General features: G+C 35.7%; 1 protein-coding gene across 2 annotated transcripts in view; it reads right to left on the bottom strand.

Moving 5' to 3' along the window:
- Positions 1-3,398: 3,398 nt before the first annotated feature.
- Positions 3,399-20,854, bottom strand: part of LOC105202277 — a 109,280-nt gene continuing 91,824 nt past the window's right edge. For both annotated transcript variants that reach the window (XM_039455239.1, XM_039454893.1), the window contains exons 4-5: positions 6,713-7,339; positions 3,399-6,632 (exon numbers count right to left, since the gene is read on the bottom strand). In XM_039455239.1, coding sequence (XP_039311173.1) covers positions 5,708-6,632; positions 6,713-7,339 — 1,552 coding nt within the window. In that variant the 3' untranslated portion in view covers positions 3,399-5,707. The remainder of the gene's footprint in view (positions 6,633-6,712; positions 7,340-20,854) is intronic.

A 20,854-nucleotide genomic window follows, 5' to 3' on the forward strand; every position in this document is an offset into this window, starting at 1 on the left:
ATATTTGTCGCTATTTTCGCGGGCAATCTAACACGGCCCGAGCACACGTTCCCGCTCGCCGTTTGCCACGCTCGAGCGCATATTCGCGCTCGCGGCCGTGCCACTGCCTGACGACGGCCGGCTTTCGCTTCCCGCTCGCGAGCGTCGGTCTCCTGCAAAATCGGGAAGAGATACAACGCATCGCGCCCCGTCCCCGTCTCTCGCGCCATCCCGAACACAATTTGTTTTTGTTTTTGTTTTGTTATTATAGTTTACTTTCTTATTTTGTTGCTTACTATATTCCTGCAACTCCGTTCAGTTTTAGTTTGTAAGTGATATTGTTACTCTCTACGTTCAACTGTACTCCTGAGTGTCCTTAGAGGGCTTGCCCTAGGACAAAATAAATGCTTATTCATTCATTCTCTCTGCATGTTTATTTCTCAATCACATTTTTTAAATGTGCTAGTTTTGACTTAAAGAAGATATTTTTTACATGTACAGAATTATTAGAAGTAAGACGTCAAATAGTTCAATGTCGTTTTTCAATCTAACGTTATTTCAGTGTCAGTAAGTGAGTTAATAAATAAATAAGAAAAAAATAAGAATAGGATAGAGGTTTTGAGACAGCGGAAAGAGAAAGAGAGAGAGAGAGAGAGAACGGGGGGAGGGAAGAAAAGCAGTGTTTGAGCTGTCAACTGATCACTGCATCGTCTTACGTAATCGCTCGTATTGAACGGTGAGTTGCGCCGGCCCTGCCTCTCCGCTATATGCACCCGTTTATTGGATAACTAATTCTTTTTATAATTTAAAAACTAAGCATCGGAGTTTTTGCCAAAATAAAAGTTGTGTCAGAATAACTTCAGGAGTATGTCTTCAAGGTCTTTCTAAATCACCCTGTACGAGGTGTGATCAAAAAGTAAGGTGACTTTTTGAATTTCGCGCGCTCTGTACACTCTAATTTCAAAATTTTTTTTTTGTGTTGGTACACTCGTCACGATCATATGTTCACAGTTTTGACTATATAGCGTGTGTTGTTTTTATGTGAGAGGCATAAAGGTTAGACTCGTGTTTGCGTGCTCGGCGATTTTTTGCTGTTGAAAATAATGGAGCAGAGAGTTTGTATTAATTTTTGTGTAAAAAATGGTATTAAGTATTCAAAAACTCTTGAAATGTTGACAGTGGCGTACGGTGAGTCAACCAAAGCCCAATCATCCCAATGGAAGAGCCCAGGAGAGCCAAGACCAAAAAAGGCCAAGTTCGTTCGAATGTGAAGGTTTTGCTCACAGTTTTCTTTGATTACCATGGCGTTGTGCATCAAGAATTCCTATCACAAGGTCGTACGGTAAACAAGGAGTATTACCTTGAGGTTATGCGGCGTTTGCGTGAATCAATAAGAAAAAAACATCCGGAAGTGTGGAAAGAAAATTCATGGATTCTGCACCATGATAATGCACCTGCGCACACGTCGTTACTAGTGAGTACTTTTTTGGCCAAAAACAATACTATCATCGTGCCTCAGCCACCGTATTCACCAGACTTGGCCCCCTGCGACTTTTTCCTCTTCCCAAAATTGAAAAGGCTTATGAAAGGACGAAGATTTGCGACGATTGAGGAGATTAAGGCTGCATCGCTGGAGGAGCTCAAGGCAATACCCAAAAGTGCATTTCAGAAATGTTTTGACGACTGGAAAAAGCACTGGCACAAATGCATTGTATCAGAGGGGGATTATTTTGAAGGGGATAACATAATTTTGGATGAATAAATGAATATTTTTTTATAAAAATGAAAAGTCACCTTACTTTTTGATCACACCTCGTATATCGATGTTATGTTGTTTCCGTTTAATGAGGATTTCTTGATCCTTATATCCGTATTTATAGTCCTTCCTTAAAAGAATGAGAATTTCTTGTTTCTGTCTGTCTTTGTTTTACATACGGTAAAACATAGTACGGGAAACAAAGATAGACAGAAACAAGGAATCCTCGTTCCTCAAGAAAGGACTATGAATACGCACGTTATTATTGAAAGATCCAGCTTGCAGTTTTAAGTATTTTTATATTCCAAAACTGTCTTTTCCGTTTTCTTTCCATGTCATCACCGTGATAATCAGTCCTTTCCGAGGTTACATTGATAGTTCTAGGAGCACGATTCTTTTTTTACAATGGATAGGTTGCCAAAATTACCCATAAACCTTCCTCCTTTATCCAGCCTTTAAATTATATTTTTTTTCGAGCTGATCTCTTATATCTATCTTGATTCTACGGAAACGCATTTCACACAACAGAATATAAAATGGAGAAGAGAAATGTTTTATTAGATTTGTCCCGTACATATAATTACTCTTGTGTAACTCGACCAGGACAATTTGGAAAATATCACGCTACAGATTACAGGGTTATTTACTCTGATAACATGTAACTCGAGTACCATTTTTCGTTTTAAATTCGAGTCTGAAAGAAGTCATTATGAATTTACCGGAATCGACGAACATGATCTTACAAAATAATAAATTATTCTCGATGCTTAATTCCATTTCGCATCCTAATACTTAAAAAAAAGAATTATTGGGAAATATTGTATAGTGAATCACATCACATTTTTCTATCATCACAGCTAATTGTAAGATTTGAGTTTACCAATATACTATTTTGCAATTCAAAAACAAAATGTGAATCTTTGTATGCTCTATTAATCACAAGGATAAGATCTTTGATATTTTTAAAAATTCCATACTGTACTGAACTGTATTTTGCCCAACTCATATGGACCACCTTCCATCTCAAATTGGTCATCTGACGAATGAAAAAATCTGACCACATTTTCGAGAAATTGATGTACGTTAAAAAAACTAAAGAGAAATTGAATAAAGCGACTTCCCATTTTCCATGCGATAAAGTTTGAGGTAACTCCGTAATGAAGGTAGAGGTAGTATTTTCCGGAAAATATTGCATACTGCTATTGCTAGGAAGAATTACGTAAAATTGATTCGTCGCCGTTATCTTGCAGGTAAATTTAAATTTGTAGCAAAAATTCAAAAGTTAAATTTGCTAGGATATCCACGCCAGCTAACTAGCAGCTGTTTATTAGTTTCGCGACTCCTACTTTTTATCACGTGATCGACGATACAAAAATTGACATAAGAAAAAATGCAATAAATGTAACATTTTTAAGATATGCGTTATAAAAACAATTACGCGAAATAAGTTCTAGTTTTTTAACATTTAAGTAACATCGTAAGTTATTATAATTTTCTAAGTTACTATAACTATTATATTTTACAACAGCATATTTAAATTATATTTAGACATCCTGCAGCGCTAAGTTTTTGTATATTAAAAATTTTTTATTTTAATAAAATTTTGAGAAAATTCTACTGAAATCTAATTACATACAAGATTGGTGCGGCATTTTTTGGTATGGATTAAGTTATACCTACTCGATTTTTACTCTCATATATTTGAATTTTTCCACTATATTGTATTTTAACTATAAATTAAATTTTATTTTCATTTTCCTAAGTAGTTCAGGTAAATGTTATTTGCCTTCAAAAATCATATATGAATACAAATAAAAGGATGAAAGCTATTCACCAGACAGATAGCATTTGTTTATTTAAAAGCTATTTTCCTAAAAGTCTGAAACCATTATTTTCTTACTTGCCTATAACATTTTAATATATTAAAGAAGTTATTATTTTATATGTTAAACCTTACAAGAAACAAAGACAAAATTATCTATTCATGCAGAATAATGCGACACAACACTAGTTAATCGAAAAATGACTTTTATGATCATTTTATAGTAACTTTGACATCATTTTGACGTCGTAATGACTCCCTGTTCTGCTTGGGATCGCACGAATAATGACTGACTTTTTGAATAATGTGATTATTTGAAGAATATTAATTCTTTATATGAATTATTAATTTTTATTTTTATTAAAATATCGGATAGTCTAAGGCAACTAATAATTGATACAATATTTATTTTTATGATAAATCTCTTAGATTTAAATGTAAAAATTTTTAATTGAAAATTCGTTAACAGCCACGCCAGTTTTACCTGCCGTTCCGTTCACGCCACAGTTAGCCGTCAAGCAGGCCCTTCCGGACCACTCGTCGATAAGCGAGCTAGAGTGGAAACAAATGTCAGGTAATGTAACCCGACTTGAGGACTGGGGCTTGTCTTCGTTTGTTTTCCTCTCCACTTGCAAATGAGTTGCACTCGAGAGCCTGACTTTTTCCAATTGTAATAAATACTTTTGGATTCGTATTAAAAATAACAAAAAATGTAACGCAAAAAGTTACAACCTTCTGTAATGAATGTACAAACAAACCTCACCTTTGTTTTTCTTGTTTTAATAAATTACATTAATGTTTTAAGTATTATATTCTTTTCCTTAAAACATTGACTAAACAAAAACCGATGTCGCCTAAATTAAAAAAATGTTTAGTCTCATAAGTACGCAAGGATCGACACGCGCGCGGTGATAACAAGAAGTTTGCCGCCGGTTCGTACGGACCGGTGAAACCTGAACGGAAATTCTAGCGACGGTTCCTAGGGGGACCGGCGTGGCAGTTAACGTGTTAACTAACCTTAGTATCTTTCATTGGTAATGACTATCAGAATACAGCCTAAAATACAAGCTACAAAATATTTTATAATATTTAAAGATATTATAAAATATAAAAAAATAATTTTTATATTTGCATTTATTTTGTACATAACCTTTGATCTAGCACGCCGATTACTATGTGTATGTGCATATTGAAAAAGTGCTCCAATCTATTGAATAGGTATAAAGATAATAAGAAACCAAAATAACAATAAAAAAACAACAAAGTTTGTTACTGTGAAAATATAAAGACATTACCATTATTACAGACAAAAAAGCAATAATTGTTATGAAATAGAGTAACAATAACGGTAATGTTACAATATGTTACTTTTCTACTATCTCCTGGGTTATACCAAAATTTTATTTAAAAATCACATTACAAAATTTTAATGATTTAAAACATTCAAATCGGAAAATTTTGTTTTTCGAATTATGTCGTTGTTGTAACAAATGAGGCATATTTTTTTATCATTTATAATTTTTGACATTTAGCTTATATTAAATTTCCATTTGTTAACAATAATTTTATTTAGAAAGATCAATGAATTAAATTCATTAATATTATCCTTTATTTTTTAAATAGTAAGTTGTGGCTTTAGAACAATTTTTAGGAAGCTATTTTTAGTAAACAAAAATATGTTCATGTATACTCATACTCAGGTCCCTAGTTCCTTGAGATGAGGTAATCAACTTTTGTATTTGATATGTACCAAGCATATCAACAAAAATATACCTCACACATTTGCGTGTTAAACTAAAATCGATTCGGAATCGTTGCACAATACATATTGAATAAAGCATTTATAAAGTAAAAGTTTAATCGATCGTAGAAGGACATGAAAAAAACACATATCATAAAAGTAAAGCTTATTGCAATACATCAAACGCGTCGAGATATTTCTTGAGTTTCATAAAAGTTATTTAAAGTAATGTCTAAATAATTTTTTATTGACTCTATATATTTTTAATTTGAAAAACGCTTTTTTCCTAAGTCATCGATTTTCTAATTTAAAAAAGTTGACTCGTTTCTGAAGCGATTAAGTCATTCACTAATAAAGTATAAAGTTGCGACAACGTATTCAAACCTAATATTTCTTAGGCTCGTACAGTTTACTTCATGCAGTGACAGTACTGCTTCATACCGTGATTCAAACACTTGGCACTCATAGAATAAGGATTGATTCTGCTGACTTCGCTATCGGATACAGTGTAATTGCCGTCACCGTGATATCTTATGGTTACTTCAAAATTGCCGTTGCCAGGTGTTGTCTGAATCATGTAGAAATATGCGACGCTAGACGGGCCATCCGTACCAAAATCGATTACCTGATCAACCCGGTGCACTTTCTTCAACTTGAGTCGTGCACACAATCGCCGGCCTTTTTTATCTTTGTAACTTTTTACAATGCTCTCAACATGGTCCAGGAATTTTTGCAAACCACCAGTGACAATCTTATCATTGACGTTAATCGACTTGAAGGCTGTACAAGTGCACCAATGATAAGCCACACCTGCGTCCTGGCAGCCCCTTTTTCTGGAAATAGGCGCAAAAAGGGATTGACAGGTAGAACATCCTGGACTAGAATCAGCATCGCCACCTCCAATGACAAGAATATTTCGCAATGTTTCGTAGAGATCGAACGGTGATGTGAATCGATTCTGATTCACCACGAGAGCTTGATGGGTCTCAGGATTCTCTCGACGGAACCATTCAGGCAACCAGATGTAGATGTACGGCAATCTTTCCTCGTACCAACCAACAAAGGTGTTGCGAAACTCTCCCCAGCGCATGCCGTGATCGCTTAGGAAGACTATCATCGAATCATTTAGTATTCCTTCTTGTTCTAAAAATTCAAATCTCTTCAACACACGAGTATCCATCGATGAAATGCTATTCATGTTATCGTGACTGATCGTGTTTGTCCAGAAGAAACCGAAATATGGTACACCAATGAAAGTTTGAGCAAAGTTTACAGCATAATTGAAGATCCGTTCAAAGCTCAATTCAGGACCAGTACAGTACTTCATATTGAATCTGAAAACGCGAATGGAAATTTTTTTAATCAACAAAAGGATCAAATTGCTTTTTGATAATAACAAGTAAAATTTTGTTACCTTTTCTTGATTTTGAGAAGTTTCTCACTGGCCAGCATATAGGGTCTTAAATAGTAATCCGTAGGCGGCTCGACAAAGCCAACCTTCAGGTAGTTGAACGTGTTAAGGATGGTCTCGTCTTCGCCGTAGGCCGTGACATAGCCGGCATTACGGAAGTTATGCCAGAGAAAGGGACAATTATCGAGCTTGTAGGCCACTGTTGGCTTGCACCGCGAGTATGCCTGTTGTGGCGTTTGACCAGTCAAAATCGCCATTAGATTCGGAAACGTATTGTCGCCAATCTTGTTATAGCCCTTCAGGCCAATCCAGCCAGTTTCGCGTAGATATCTCTCGGTTTTTGGCATAGTTCGGTAAAAGTTTAATCGACTAACGCTGTCGATACCGAGGAAGAGAACACTCAGCTTTCTTGAAAAATTCCCGGATTGACTGCCATTGTAGTCTATACGTTCGCGTACCTTTTCAGGATTCAAGATAGCGTGAACGTTCTCATATATCGTATTCGTTAGCTTTATATTCTTCGTCTTTGCTTTAGGCTTTGCCTTCGTCTTTGCCTTGCATGATACATACGCTACCTCTATTTCGCGCGGAAGTACCACATATTCCGTCAAGTTCTCGCACTGCTTGACTCTATTAATAAGAAAAAAAAGTGTTTTTTTAGACAAAATTATAATTACATAGAAAATATAATATAAATGACATGCTATAATGGTTACAGCTAGATCTTAGTGCTGATATTTTACGTGTAAAGTGTTGCTTTTCGCAACAAATTTTTAGAGAGAAAAAGGTTTATTCAGAAGCGAGTTAGCATTATGTATTATTAAATTGATTTTCAATTTAATAAGCGTAATATTACTAATTCTTATTCAACTTACAAGTAAACTTACCTTTGCGTGATTCGCCGATTTCATTGAAACTTTGTACATTTGTAGAATAGGCAAAAATAATAGACACGTATTTCTTTTATCGGCAATGATCAACATTAAAGGAGTTAAATTGACTCCCAAAGTTGAAGGTATTAGGGAATCATCATGGTGTTACACTAATGTACAGATCAACACGAAATTATTAGAAAATGTTTTTTATGTTAGATAGAAAAGTTTACATGTCCAACTTTCCATGTAGCCTTGTTGCGCGGAGTAAAACAAAAAGGCTTATTTTTGTAGTATTTTGAATATAACAAAAGAAATTACTCTCCGATTTTAATGAAACAAAAACCAAATTATGGCACAAGAAAAAATGAAGGTTACGTGTTTTTGCTTTTTTCAAAAAAATTAAAATGAATCAATTCTTAAAATAAAATTCTTTTTTTTGTATTGAAATAATTTCAGTCGCTCTTTAAAAACGTTTTTTATGTTAGATAATAGAGATTTACATGTACGAATTTTCATGCACTCTTGTTGCGGGAGATTAAACTACCCTTCTCACTAAGAATAATTATTACGACAAATGGATGACAAAGTCTATTTACATTGTTATCTATGTCTAATCTATCTATTTAAAAAATAAAACTAGAAGAACTGCAAGACATTATTTTTTGTATCTTTTATTTTTTTTTACTTTAAATTTTTTTAATTTTTAATACATTTTCACTTTTTTTAAATTTATTTTTTGTATATTTTTAATATTATAGTATAGATTATTGTTTATAATTTTTACAATAATAATATACAAAAAAAATTTATTGATACATAAAAAGTTTGCACACCAAGCACATTTTATAATTGCTACATTATTGCATGACGCACATATAACTTTTCAATTTTTGAAACAATAATCTATTATTAAATTCAGGTGGTTTCTTCTGTAAATATCCGCTTTTGTACCACGAATATTTAAATAAATTTAGAAACAGAGGAGGAGATGAATGATTGTGATTGAATTTTAATAACATTGTTTCGCAAATGTAAGTTTACATCGTAGTTATACAGGGTGTCCCATTTTTAAAAACGCACCTCAATAATTTTTCAATGAAGCATTTTCAGCAAAAATGTTTTAGACAAAAGTGGTATGATTTCGAGGGGGATATAAGACGGTGTCATTAATTTGACGTTGAATAATTGCTTGAAGGTCACGTGAAGGTCACCTTCAATTTTTTTTAATGGAATTATTGCATATTTTTAATTATTACATATTCTTGTAGCTTATCTCCAGGTTTTTCCAAAACACTATAACTAAATGTGAAATTTTTTTTTAAGTTACAAAACTTGAAAGTCTTGGTTGAATCACCGATCAATCTTATCTTGACTGACTGGATCACCGATCAATCTTACTTTGATTGGTTGGATCATCTTTCGATCTTTCTTCGAACACAAAAGATGTATAAATTCGACCGGGCAACCTCTGCGTGGTAGACCTTGAGTGATGCAAACGCCGGCGATACTGTAACTTTCAAATCTTGTAACTCAAAAAATGCCTAACGAAAAAATAACCTTCACGTGACCTTCAAGCAACTATTCAACGTCAAATTAATGATACCGGCTTATGTCCCCCTCGAAACCATACCACTTTTGTCTAAAACATTTTTGCTGAGAAAGCTTCATTGACGAATTATCGAAGTGCGTTTTTAAAAATGGGACACTCTGTATAACTACGATGTAAACTTACATTTGCGAATCAATTGTTATTAAAATTCAATCATAATCAATCATCTTCTCCTCGTTTTCTAAATTTATTTAAATATTCGTGGTACAAAAGCGGATATTTACAGAAGAAACTACTAAATTTGTTAATCCCGCAGATTATTGTTTCAAAAATTATGAAACTATATGTGCGTCATGCAATAATGTAGCAATTATAAAGTGTGCTTGGTGTGCAAACTCTTTATGCATCAATAAATTATTTTTGCGTATCATTACTGTAAAAATTATAAACAATAATCTATACTATAATATTAAAAATATACAAAAATATAAATTTAAAAAAAGTGAAAAAAGTATTAAAAATTAAAAAAGTTTAAATTAAAAAAAAATAAAAAACACAAAAAATAATGTTCTGAATTAATTTTATTTTTTAGATAGATAGATAACAATGTAAATACATATAGATTTCGTCATCCATTCGTCGTAATAATTATTCTTTGTGAAAAGGGTACTTTACCCTCTTCCAACAAGGACGCATAGAAATTCGTACATTTAAAACTCTATTATCTGACATAAAAAAACGGTTTCAAAGAGCGACTGAAATTATTTCAGTACAAGAAAAGAAATTTAATTTTAAGGGTTAATTTATTTTGGTTTTTTTCAAAAAAAGCAAAAACACGTAACTTTTATTTTTTTTGTGCCATAATTTGGTTTTTGTTTTATTAAAATCGAAGAATAATTTTTTCTGTTATATTTAAAATTCTACAAAAATAAGTCTTTTTGAGAAATGTTTTACTCCTCGCAACAAGGATACAAGGAAAGTTGGACATGTAAACTTTACTATCTAACGTAAAAACATTTTGTAATAATTTCGTGTTGATCGGCATATTATTTTTATGTGTAACACCATGATGATTATCTAATACACTCAACTTTAGGAGTCGATTTCATCCCTTTAATGTTGATCATTGCCAATAAAAAAAAATATGTGTCTATTATTTTTGCCTACTCTACAAATGTACAAAGTTTCCATAAAATCGGCGAGTCACGCAAAGATAGGTTTGCTTGTTAGAGTTGTATTATGACCAAACATTTATTCGGAGCGCAGTTTAATGAAAATTTGAAAAGGCATATAATCAAATACGATAAATATCAGTACCAAATCTAGCTTTGCCTGTTAAGGCTTTGTTTACATTGTGTTTTCACATTATCTCGGTCAAATAAGTTCTCTCTTCTAATCATATAGTGTAAGGTTGCAGAATTCGCACCACTTTTAACATACAGACTTATAACTAAAAGATTATGAGGAATATTCTTAATTTTCTTGCCTCATAAAGTACGTTTCTTATTTATTTTTACCTTTCATATTTATTTTGACCTTTCATACTATTTAGTTAACGATTTAAGCAACACCTAAATCGCACCACAGATTAATATTACTCTTCCTAGAGTAGAGCAAAACTTTTTTGTTAGATTCATTCTTCTCAAGCAAAAACGCGTTAGATAAGCCTAATTTTATTAATATTGGAGATAAATACCGTAAACTAAATATAATTTCCGTCAATATCGTTATTTGATTATTTTTCAGTAATAATGCAATAACATTGCTACATTACAGTAATATTGTTACAATGTATGATTATTATATTTAAAATATTTAAAGTATTTTACGTAAAGTGCTCAATCTGATTTTAAATAGAAGTAAAAGAGATTATATATGTGGGATCAATTAAGGCTTTTAGATAATAAGTATAATATATTTCGTTGAGTGTCTACAGAATGCTCTCTTGACTCGCAGAATCGTTTCTCTCGTCCTCAGGCTCTCGCACAGCTTCTTATATCCCTCACACAGGCACACACATTTACACACACACACATTTGCACACGTGTACACTTTTCAAAAATCTCTAAAGCGCCGCGCTGCTACCAAGCGGCGCCAAACACCACTAATTTCGCTCTTTACGTCACTCAAACGACATTGTCTACTCTTTCAATCTATTCCGATAATCTACACTTAATGACGCCGGACCTTTTTACCGAACGCCGAGTCGCGCTCCGAAAGCGCTGCTGATTTCCTCTGTCGGATACCACATATCGCTCCGAAAGCGCTGCCGATTTCCTTTGTCGGATACCGCGTATCGCTCCGAAAGTAACGCTGCATCTCGTTTTCACATCTCTCTCACTCATTCTCTCTCTCTCACTCTCATACTCTCATTCTCACTCTCTTTCCCTAGCTAACATTTTAACATCCTACATTCGGCCATTCTGCAACGACATTTGCCCCCGAATGTCTTTGTCTTTGCACTCGTCCTCATCGCTCGCAAAATTTGTCCAAGGTTTCATATAATCAGCGGACTTGGAAGTTTTCGACGGCCCCTCATACTCGCCTATTTTCTGTACAATATAACGGTCGTTACGCAACACTTTTACATTGCTATATGGTCCGAGATACTTATTAGCCAGCCAGGACCTAACTGTGTACGCTTAATTGCCACGAAGTCGTCCTCATTATATTTTCTCGCCGCTTTTCGCCTCTTTGTCGAAGTTTTCCGATTTTCGCGTTGAATTTTTGCGATGCTCTCTTTCGCTCGCATACGTAATTCGCTCCGATCGTTCTCAAAATTGTCAACCCATTCTCTTTCTAACAATTCTAAGATCTGTGGTTCTTCTCGCACGCGCGCATGAGTCCCGTACAATAAGCGGAAAAGAGTGGTGCCAATACTCCTGTGTGGCACACAATTTAAATATAATTGAATCAAGGTATTTAAACCATTCTTCGCGCTTTGGATCCGAAAGCTTTGTTAGCAACGAAATCAGCACTCTATTTACCCACTCTACTTATCCGTTGGCGCGAGGGACTCCTGTCGTAGTCAATATGTGATTAACATTTTCCGCCAAACAATAATCCTTAAATTCTTTAGACATGAACGCTGTGCCACGATTTGAGATTATCCGCCTCGGATTTCCGAAAACAAAAGATTGTTTTTTAAGTCTATTCACTATCTCGGTCGCGTTTGTCGTTTTTGTTGCGTATAACCACACGTATTTGGTGAAAGCATCGACTATCGCGAAGATGTATTTGTAACTTTTTTTTGTAGTCGGCAACGGTCCTAAGTGATCAATATGGATGTATCTAGCGGCAATTCCCCCTTATCGATCATATTTAAATAGCCCTCTTGCTTGCCCTACATTTTTCTGCTAGGATACAAGCCACGCAATTTTGTATAATTTTTTCAATCTTCGATCCCGCGCTCGGTATGATATATTCTCTACGCAATAATGCCTCCGTCTTTGCCACCGAAAAATGGCCCTGCTCGTGCATACGTTTAATTATCTGCGTACGCATAGATTTAGGAACAACTAATAGAATATCACTGTCGCGTTTTTTAAATAACAAATTATTTCTAATAATGTAATCATCGTGATCTCCCTTTTCCACTGCGTCGAATATCTTTTTGACGTCGCCGTCGTCCTGCTGTGCTTGCCTGAATTGCACGGACAGGCTATCGCATATATCTATAGTCATGTAACTCGGAATCGGATTACGACTTAACGCGTCCACGTAGACCATGCTCTTACCGGGCCTGTGCTCAATAACATAGTCGAATTCTTCTAAAAGCAGTGCCCAGCAAGCCACGCGTACGCACAAGTCTTTCTTATTCATAGTAAGCGCGAACGCTCGGCAGTCGGTCACTATTTTAAAATGGATGCCCAACAAATATACGCGGAATTTCGTTAGGGCTCGAACAATGAAGAGCACCTCCAACTCATAGCTCGTGTAACGCCGCTCGGAGGGCAAAGTTTTGCTACTCTAATAGTAGATTGGATGGAACGCACCATCTTCGTCGCTCTTTTGTAATAGGATCGCGCCGTATCCGTCGATTGACGCGTCCGTATGCAGTTCGGTCTCCGCGTTCGCTTTATATATTCGTAATACGGGCTTGTCACATAAAATATTTTTTAAATTAAGAAATGCCCCTTTCTCTTCTTCCTCGAAACGGAACTTCGCGTTTGCCTTCAATAAATTAGTTAAAGGGCGCGCAATAATTGAATATTTTGACATGAATTTTCTAAAGTAGTCGCTCAGCCCGAGAAAGCTCTGAATTTGTTTCACGTTGCTTGGTTCTGGAAATTTACGCACCGCGTCAATTTTACGTACCGACGGATATACTCGACGGTTCTCTATTGCGTGGCCAAGAAACTCTATCTTAGTCTGTAAAAAACGACACTTGCGCCAATTAATTTTGAGTCCTGCCTTGCTCGCGATTTTCAACACGATCTCAAAATTTTTAATTCCTGTATCTTCATCGACAGACGGAATTATGAGATCATCGAGGTAAGTTAACACTAGCCGGTCGCGTATTGCGTCTTTAAAAACGGTGTTAATGAATCGCTGAAAAACCGACGGCAAATTGCAAAGTCCGAACGGAACTTTCAAAAATTCATAGTGCCCGTCTGGCACTATAAAAGCCGTATACTTTCGACTGTCCTTCTCTATCGGGACGTGAAAAAAACCGTTTTCCAGATCTAACGTGCTGAAATATATCATGCCTTGCAAGAAATCTACCTGGTCTTCTATTAACGAAAGCGGATATCTATCGCGTACGATTTTTTTATTAAGCTGGCAATAGTCTACGCACAATCGAGCGCTCCCGTCTTTCTTTTCCACTAAAACTATCGGACTCGCGTAGTCGGACAGCGATGGCTGCGCAATGTCATCTCGAATCCACTCGGAAATGATGCCGTTCACTTTTTCTTTTTCCACTGCGGGCAATCGACGGGCTCTCTGATATACCGGCTCTTCACCTTTTAAAATAATTGACATTTTAACACTAGTCTTTTTAGTCTTATTTGGTTTGTAATTGTTTATAATATTCTTAATAACCGCTCGACACTCGTTACTCGAAATATGTGACAGATTTACTTTGTCTCTTTGCGTTCGAGATCTATTTGAAAGATCTCGGGAAGCGTTTGATCTTTCGCTATCGTATTTTCCACGGAATTAATCAATATATTACCGTTTTTTATGTGTAAGTCGACTGTATTAAAAAAATCTGCACCGACTAATCATATCATTTGCAACGACTCGAATTAAAATAGGATAAGAATGCCTGTCGACAGCTAATTCCGCACGGAATTCTCCTAACGCTACGTTTTCCTTTAACCCTACGCCGCGAAATCGCGTCTCTCGGTACTCTAACGACGAAGATCATAGGATCTTCCGACATAGGTCGGAATGTTGATCCGCACGCATTAAACATAGATCGCTCCCAGTATCAATTAACGCGACAATGTTACAACCGTTTACCATAACCTCTTTTTTACATTTCGTTTGCGTTACCTGCGTTGCGACGTAACTGTCTTTTACCTTCGCTCTCTTCTCGGAACATTTCGTCGCAATGTGCCCACGCTCACCGCATTTAAAGCACTTCGATCCGTTCTCCTTCGTCGGGCAGTCTTTACCGAAGTTATCGGCCAAGCCGCAGTTAAAACAATTCTTCTTCACACTAGGCGTCGTCTTCTTCTGCTCGCTCTTTCCGTTCTCGCCACTTTTCTCCGCTTTCGCTCGAAACTGTGACTTTTCCTCGCTCCGGATGCCTTTTGTCCCAAAGCGTTATCCGCTCAAATCTCTCCATCAGTGCTGCTCTCGAGTCGAGGCCGCCGATTCGCGCTTAATTCCTCAACCCGCGGTCAGGAATACCGTCAATGATATATTCGACGAGTTCCTCTTCGTCAAACGGCAGACGGTTCCCTAAGATGACTTTCTGGTGCATGTAATCGGCAAAGGTCTTGCCTTTCCTCCACACACGCTCTTCGAACTTTTTACGTAGTGCCACTCTGCTCGGTCGATGATCGAACATGGTTCTGAGCTCGTGTAGCAATGCCTCTAAGGATATCTCCATGTATTTGGCCTTGGAATGCAGCCACTCTAGCGCCTTCCCTTTCAGCCGCATCCCGATCAGTATCCTCGTGTGTTCGTCGTCTAATCGGTAGGTCCGCCTCAGCAATCTCAGTTGACTCTCCCAGATGTCAAAATTGCCCGTCGTATCGTCGAACGTAGCGAGAAGCTCGGCTATGGCACTCATGTTTGCTCTAAGTTGCGTCGACCTGATCTCCGTATTCGATGCGTAATGCGCATCTGATACACGAGCGGATGCCCGCGATTGAGTCTTCAGCATCTCAATTTCGCGTTTCAAGATCTCCAGCTCCATCTCGATTACGCGCGGGTCTCTGGATTGATGCCCTGATGATGTCTCGTTTCCGGTACCTCTCTCATTCGCTCCTGTGTTACCGGCTTCTTCTATGCTCTCCGTCGCCCAATTCTCTGGTTGTTCTTCGGTCCAAACGCCGGAAGGAACTGACTCGTCTAAACGCTTTATTAACTCGCTCTTAGTACCGGAACTGAATAGTCCCAATTTTCTCAGTCTCTCTTTCAGCTCTGCCACCGTCAGGTTGTTCACGTATCTGGTACTCATTGCTCGTCTCTTCAGGTTCACAATAAACTCAAAACTCGACTCTCGACACTCACGGAACTCGTTATACTACGGATCTAACTAGCCTGATCCCGGACGAGCCCCCAAAGTGTATGTGGGATCAATTAAGGCTTTTAGATAATAAGTATAATATATTTTGTTGAGTGTCTACAGAATGTTCTCTTGACTCGCAGAATTGTTTCTCTCGCCCTCAGGCTCTCGCACAGCTTCTTATATCCCTCACACGGACACACACAGGCACACACATTTACACACACACACATTCGCACACGTGTACACTTTTCAAAAATCTCTAAAGCGCCGCGCCTCTACCAAGCGGCGCCGAACACCGCTAATTTTTCTCTTCACGTCACTCAAACGACATTGTCCACTCTTTCAATCTATTCCGATAATCTACACTTAATGACGCCAGACCTTTTTACCGAACGCCGAGTCGCGCTCCGAAAGCGCTGCCGATTTCCTCTGTCGGATACCGCGTATCGCTCCGAAAGCGCTGCCGATTTCCTTTGTCGGATACCGCGTATCGCTCCGAAAGTAACGCCGCATCTCGTTTTCGCATCTCTCTCACTCATTCCCTCTCTCACTTATTCTCTCTCTCTCTCTCACTCTCATACTCTCATTCTCACTCTCTTTCCCTAGCTAACATTTTAACATCTTACATATAAACAGAGGTTCTTAACGAGCACAAATTTTTAGGTTTTATGTTAAGAAAACATTTAATTTATTCTTTAATTTCTCACGTATAAAATCATATGAACATTTTGAATTTACTAACAAAAGGAGTCCTCGAGAAAAAAGTCATCGATTTTAATAAAATTTTACGAGCTAGTACTCACTCCTTTACTGAAGTAAAGCAGTTTGTTGCGGTTATCAAGCAGTCTCGAGAAAATAACGATTAAATATTTTCAACACCTATAGTACCGTTACAGAAAAACGATTATCGAGTCAGCGGCGCGTGGCGTAGCGTTCAGTATTAGAAAAATCGTCATACTTACAACAGTCTCCGAAAACGGTTTTATTATTGTTTTTTTTTGTTTATACTTTATAAAAAAGCTGTAGCGCTACTATAGAGGCTGAAAACATTTAATCATTATTTTCTCGAGAATGCCTAATATCCGCAATAAACTGCTTTACTACGATAAAAATTGTGAATGAATACTACACACCCATAAAATTTTAAAATCGGTGATTTATTTCTCGAGGGCTCCCCTTGTAAGTCCCCATCGGCACAAACAATCGAAAAGAATGTCACCAATTAAACTTTAACATAATTGCAAAGAGGTTTTGTATTCCATATAAGTCCATATCGTCAGTCTTACAACGTAAAATTTCTATATAATAATTAAATTAGTTTTACAAAAAATATATGATCAAAATGAGGATTTCATATATCATTATAAGTAAGTTTCTATTTTTCGATATGTTAATTTGATGAGTGCAATGCATCCAAATGAAACCAAACCAAGTGAATCTCTTTATTATTGTTAATTGATTTACGAAAAAATAAAGAACGGACCGAACTGAAGTCAAAATATATAAACCGTTAAAAACTAATATTGTACATACAAAAATGAAAACATAAATATGTATAAAATAACTTACATGAATTTATATATTAGTCAGCCTAATAAAACAATGGTAGGTTGTATAAAATTCCATATATTTGGGGCAGACAAAAAGACAATTAAGAATGAAGATCAAGGGATACATTTGGACTCTGGTTAAAATTCTAGACTCAGAAACAAATTACGACAAAAGATTGACTTCAAAGATGGTATATATCAAACAGCAAAAGAATGATATAAACCTAGGAAGAGATACAGATTTCTTTGACTCTTCATAAACTAGTTTATTAGAATCACTCTGAAGAAATAAAACAATAACGTTTGAACTTGTTGACAATTTTCATACCAACAATTTTCACATTTGTCTTTCGGTCGTCGAGAAGAAGAGAACTTACCGATATCTTTTCTATATCTGTTTTTGATTGTTTTCTTGTGCGTAAAATATGGAATTTTATATGACTTATTGCTTATTAGTGTTTTACCTGGCTAACCAATATATAAATTCATGTAAGTTATTTTATACACATTTACGTTTTTATCTTTTTACAATATAACTTTTCAACGGTTTATGTATTTTGACTTTAGTACAGTCTGTTCTTTTCTTAAATCAATTAACAATAATGAAAAGGTTCACTTGTTTTGGTTTCATTTGGATATATTGGGCACTCAACAAATTAATTTCTCAAAAAATAGCAACTTACTTATAATAATGTATAAAATCCTCTTTTTGATCATGTAATCCCAAAGAGTATACAAGTACTGTGGTTGAATTTGTATGCAAGGTGAAGGGATTTAAAAGCCGGTGCGGTAACTTTATTCTATTTCAACTACTTTATTTTAATTCCATCAAGTACAAGTTTTTACAAATTAAAAATTAAATTTAAAAAACTTTATAAGAATTATAAGATTTAAAATCATTAATACAAAATACACTCGAGCCACCCAGTTCTTGGTGCCAATGTACAGGGTGTCACAAAATATTCGTTTATGTTCTCGTGGGTTGATAGCAATAAAACTGAGAAGAAGTCTTTTATCATTTTTCAAAATTTGCAATAGTTACTGATTGTGAGATAAAAATTAATATAATGCAAATGAGCAAATGAGCATATAAGGTATGCTCGAACCTGAGCCGAATAAAAGCCACTTATTTTATTTTTTATAAATTTTATTTACAAAGATATTGAAATGAACTAAATGAAAATAAAATGTTTATTTTAACCACTTGTCAAAATAAAATTACCATCTATATAAAACATTTTTAAATGAACAAAAAAAAATTTTTTTGAACTCTGACATTGGGCCTTATTAAATTCTTATGCTTTTAATAAGGCACGAATTAAAAATAAATTGAAAATGACAAAGGAATTAAACATATTTTTTAACACACTGTTAAAATGATTATTAATCACAAATACAAATCATTTAAGATCTATTTTACTGTAAAACATCACAATTATTCTTAATTTTGTCTATAATTAATATTTTAATTTTAAGAAATTCTGGCTATTTTAGTACAATTTTAGCTTATGGAAAGTTAGCGTCATTGAAAAATCATATTAGCAGAGAAATCAATGAGAATCTATAGACAAAATTGAAAAGAAACTGCAAGCAATATTAATTTGAAACAAATTGAAAAAGATATTTCTATGCATTTCTTTCTGTAAAATCTATTTGTAAAAATATTAAAAAGAAATTACAAACAAAATTACAGAGAAACACAGATAAATTTTCAAAGAGTTTGTAAAGAATATTACTGAGAAATTTTTTGGTATCTTTTTCGCAAAACTTATCTGCAAAGAAATTGAGAAGTAAGTAATTGCAAATTTTTAATGCACTCATAGAATGAATGCAGAGAAAAAAAGAACTGCAGAGATATTTAAAACGAAATTTTTTTTGCATTTTCTTTACAAAACCTATTTACAAAGAAATGTAAAAAGAAAACAGAAAATTTTTGAGTAATACTTGACACTGCCGCTAGGTAGAGACGAAAGTTTTCTATCTTGTAAATAGCAATTGGGTTGTGTGCAATCGGGTCCGTGCGCAATCAAGTCCGTGTGCAATCGGGTCCGTGTGCAAACAGCTCCGTGTTCGAAAACGATATGTGTTCGATCATTATTGTGTCCAATTGAGTCTATGTCCAATTAGGACCGTGTTTGATTAGGATTTTGTCCGATCGGGTCGGAGTGCAATCGAGACTGTATCCAATCGAGTCTGTGTGCGATTGGACCCATGTCCGATCAAGAAATGTCTGTCATGTTCCATTGTTAATATATGCAATCGGGCTTCACTCTGGCCCGGCTAATTCCTTCGTGAGCTGTTCTCCTGATTGGAGATGGCAAAGGTGTTTGCTCTCACGGCTGATGTGTTCCGTTGTCGTGATGCCTCCATTAGAGACGGCTGATTCTGCTTATTTTTGTGGCGCCTCCACTTGAGGCGATTATTGCTGATCGTTGTTTAGTGCCTCCATCTGTGGTGCTCTGATCAAGTACATATGCACCAAAGCACCGGAACCATTCCTCCGCTAGAGCCTTGTAGGTCGTCTTCTGATGGAGTTGCTTTGTCGATTCAGCCGTGTACCTAACAGACTCGTTGGATCGAAGCAATTATTGGAGTGTTAATCGTTTGTCGCGACTTTCACGACGGCGGTCTTTATATTCTGATGAATGCTAAATTTTAAGTATGAGTAATCATGCTCAATGAAGGCCATCTGTCGGTGCCGCGGAGTAAGCTTGGGAGCTTCCCGATCGCGGCCACCTATTATCCATGCGCGAAAGTTTGCGTCGCAATAGTATAATGGGTGGCACATGATAAAGCGTTGGCGAGGCCTGCATCGTGTATATGGCAGATGGCATGTGTGAGGTATCATGGCCGCGTCGCACGTGAGACATGTGGCACATGTAAGGCGCCACATATAATTATACAAGTTGTTTTAGACTACCCATACACTTCTTTTATCTTTGCAGGATTAGGTCCGATCAAAAATATGTTCAGACGAAAGTTGTAGGGTTTTAAAAGATCTATTTATTAATTTTATCAGTTTGAACTTGGATGGCGTCGCCAAGGTCACATCGAAATCACATTAATTTTTTTAAATGGGATACCCTATTCTTGACTTCAGAATCTAACAGCTGGTATCAAGAGCTATCCAAAACTCTACAAGAAAGATGATCTTTATTTTTGTTGAGTACTTTTCGAGTTGTAAGATTTGAAAGCTACAGTGTACTGTAACTTTCAAGCGTCATAACTCGAAAAGTACTCAACAAAAATAAACTTATGTATAGTGTTTTGAAAAGTTCTCAAAATCAACTACAAAAAAATGCAATAAAAAATATAAAATGTTAGGGAAGTATCGATAACCTTTAATTAGGGAATAACCGATACTCTAATATTATACCTTTTACTGCATTTTCTTGTAGTCTAATTTTGAGAACTTTTCAAAACACTATAAATAAATTTACTATTGTTAAATACTTTTTGAGTTATATAACGCTTCAAATTTGTAAG

This window comes from Solenopsis invicta, chromosome 1 (genome assembly GCF_016802725.1).
Source record: "Solenopsis invicta isolate M01_SB chromosome 1, UNIL_Sinv_3.0, whole genome shotgun sequence".
In the NCBI taxonomy this organism is placed as follows: domain Eukaryota; kingdom Metazoa; phylum Arthropoda; class Insecta; order Hymenoptera; family Formicidae; genus Solenopsis; species Solenopsis invicta.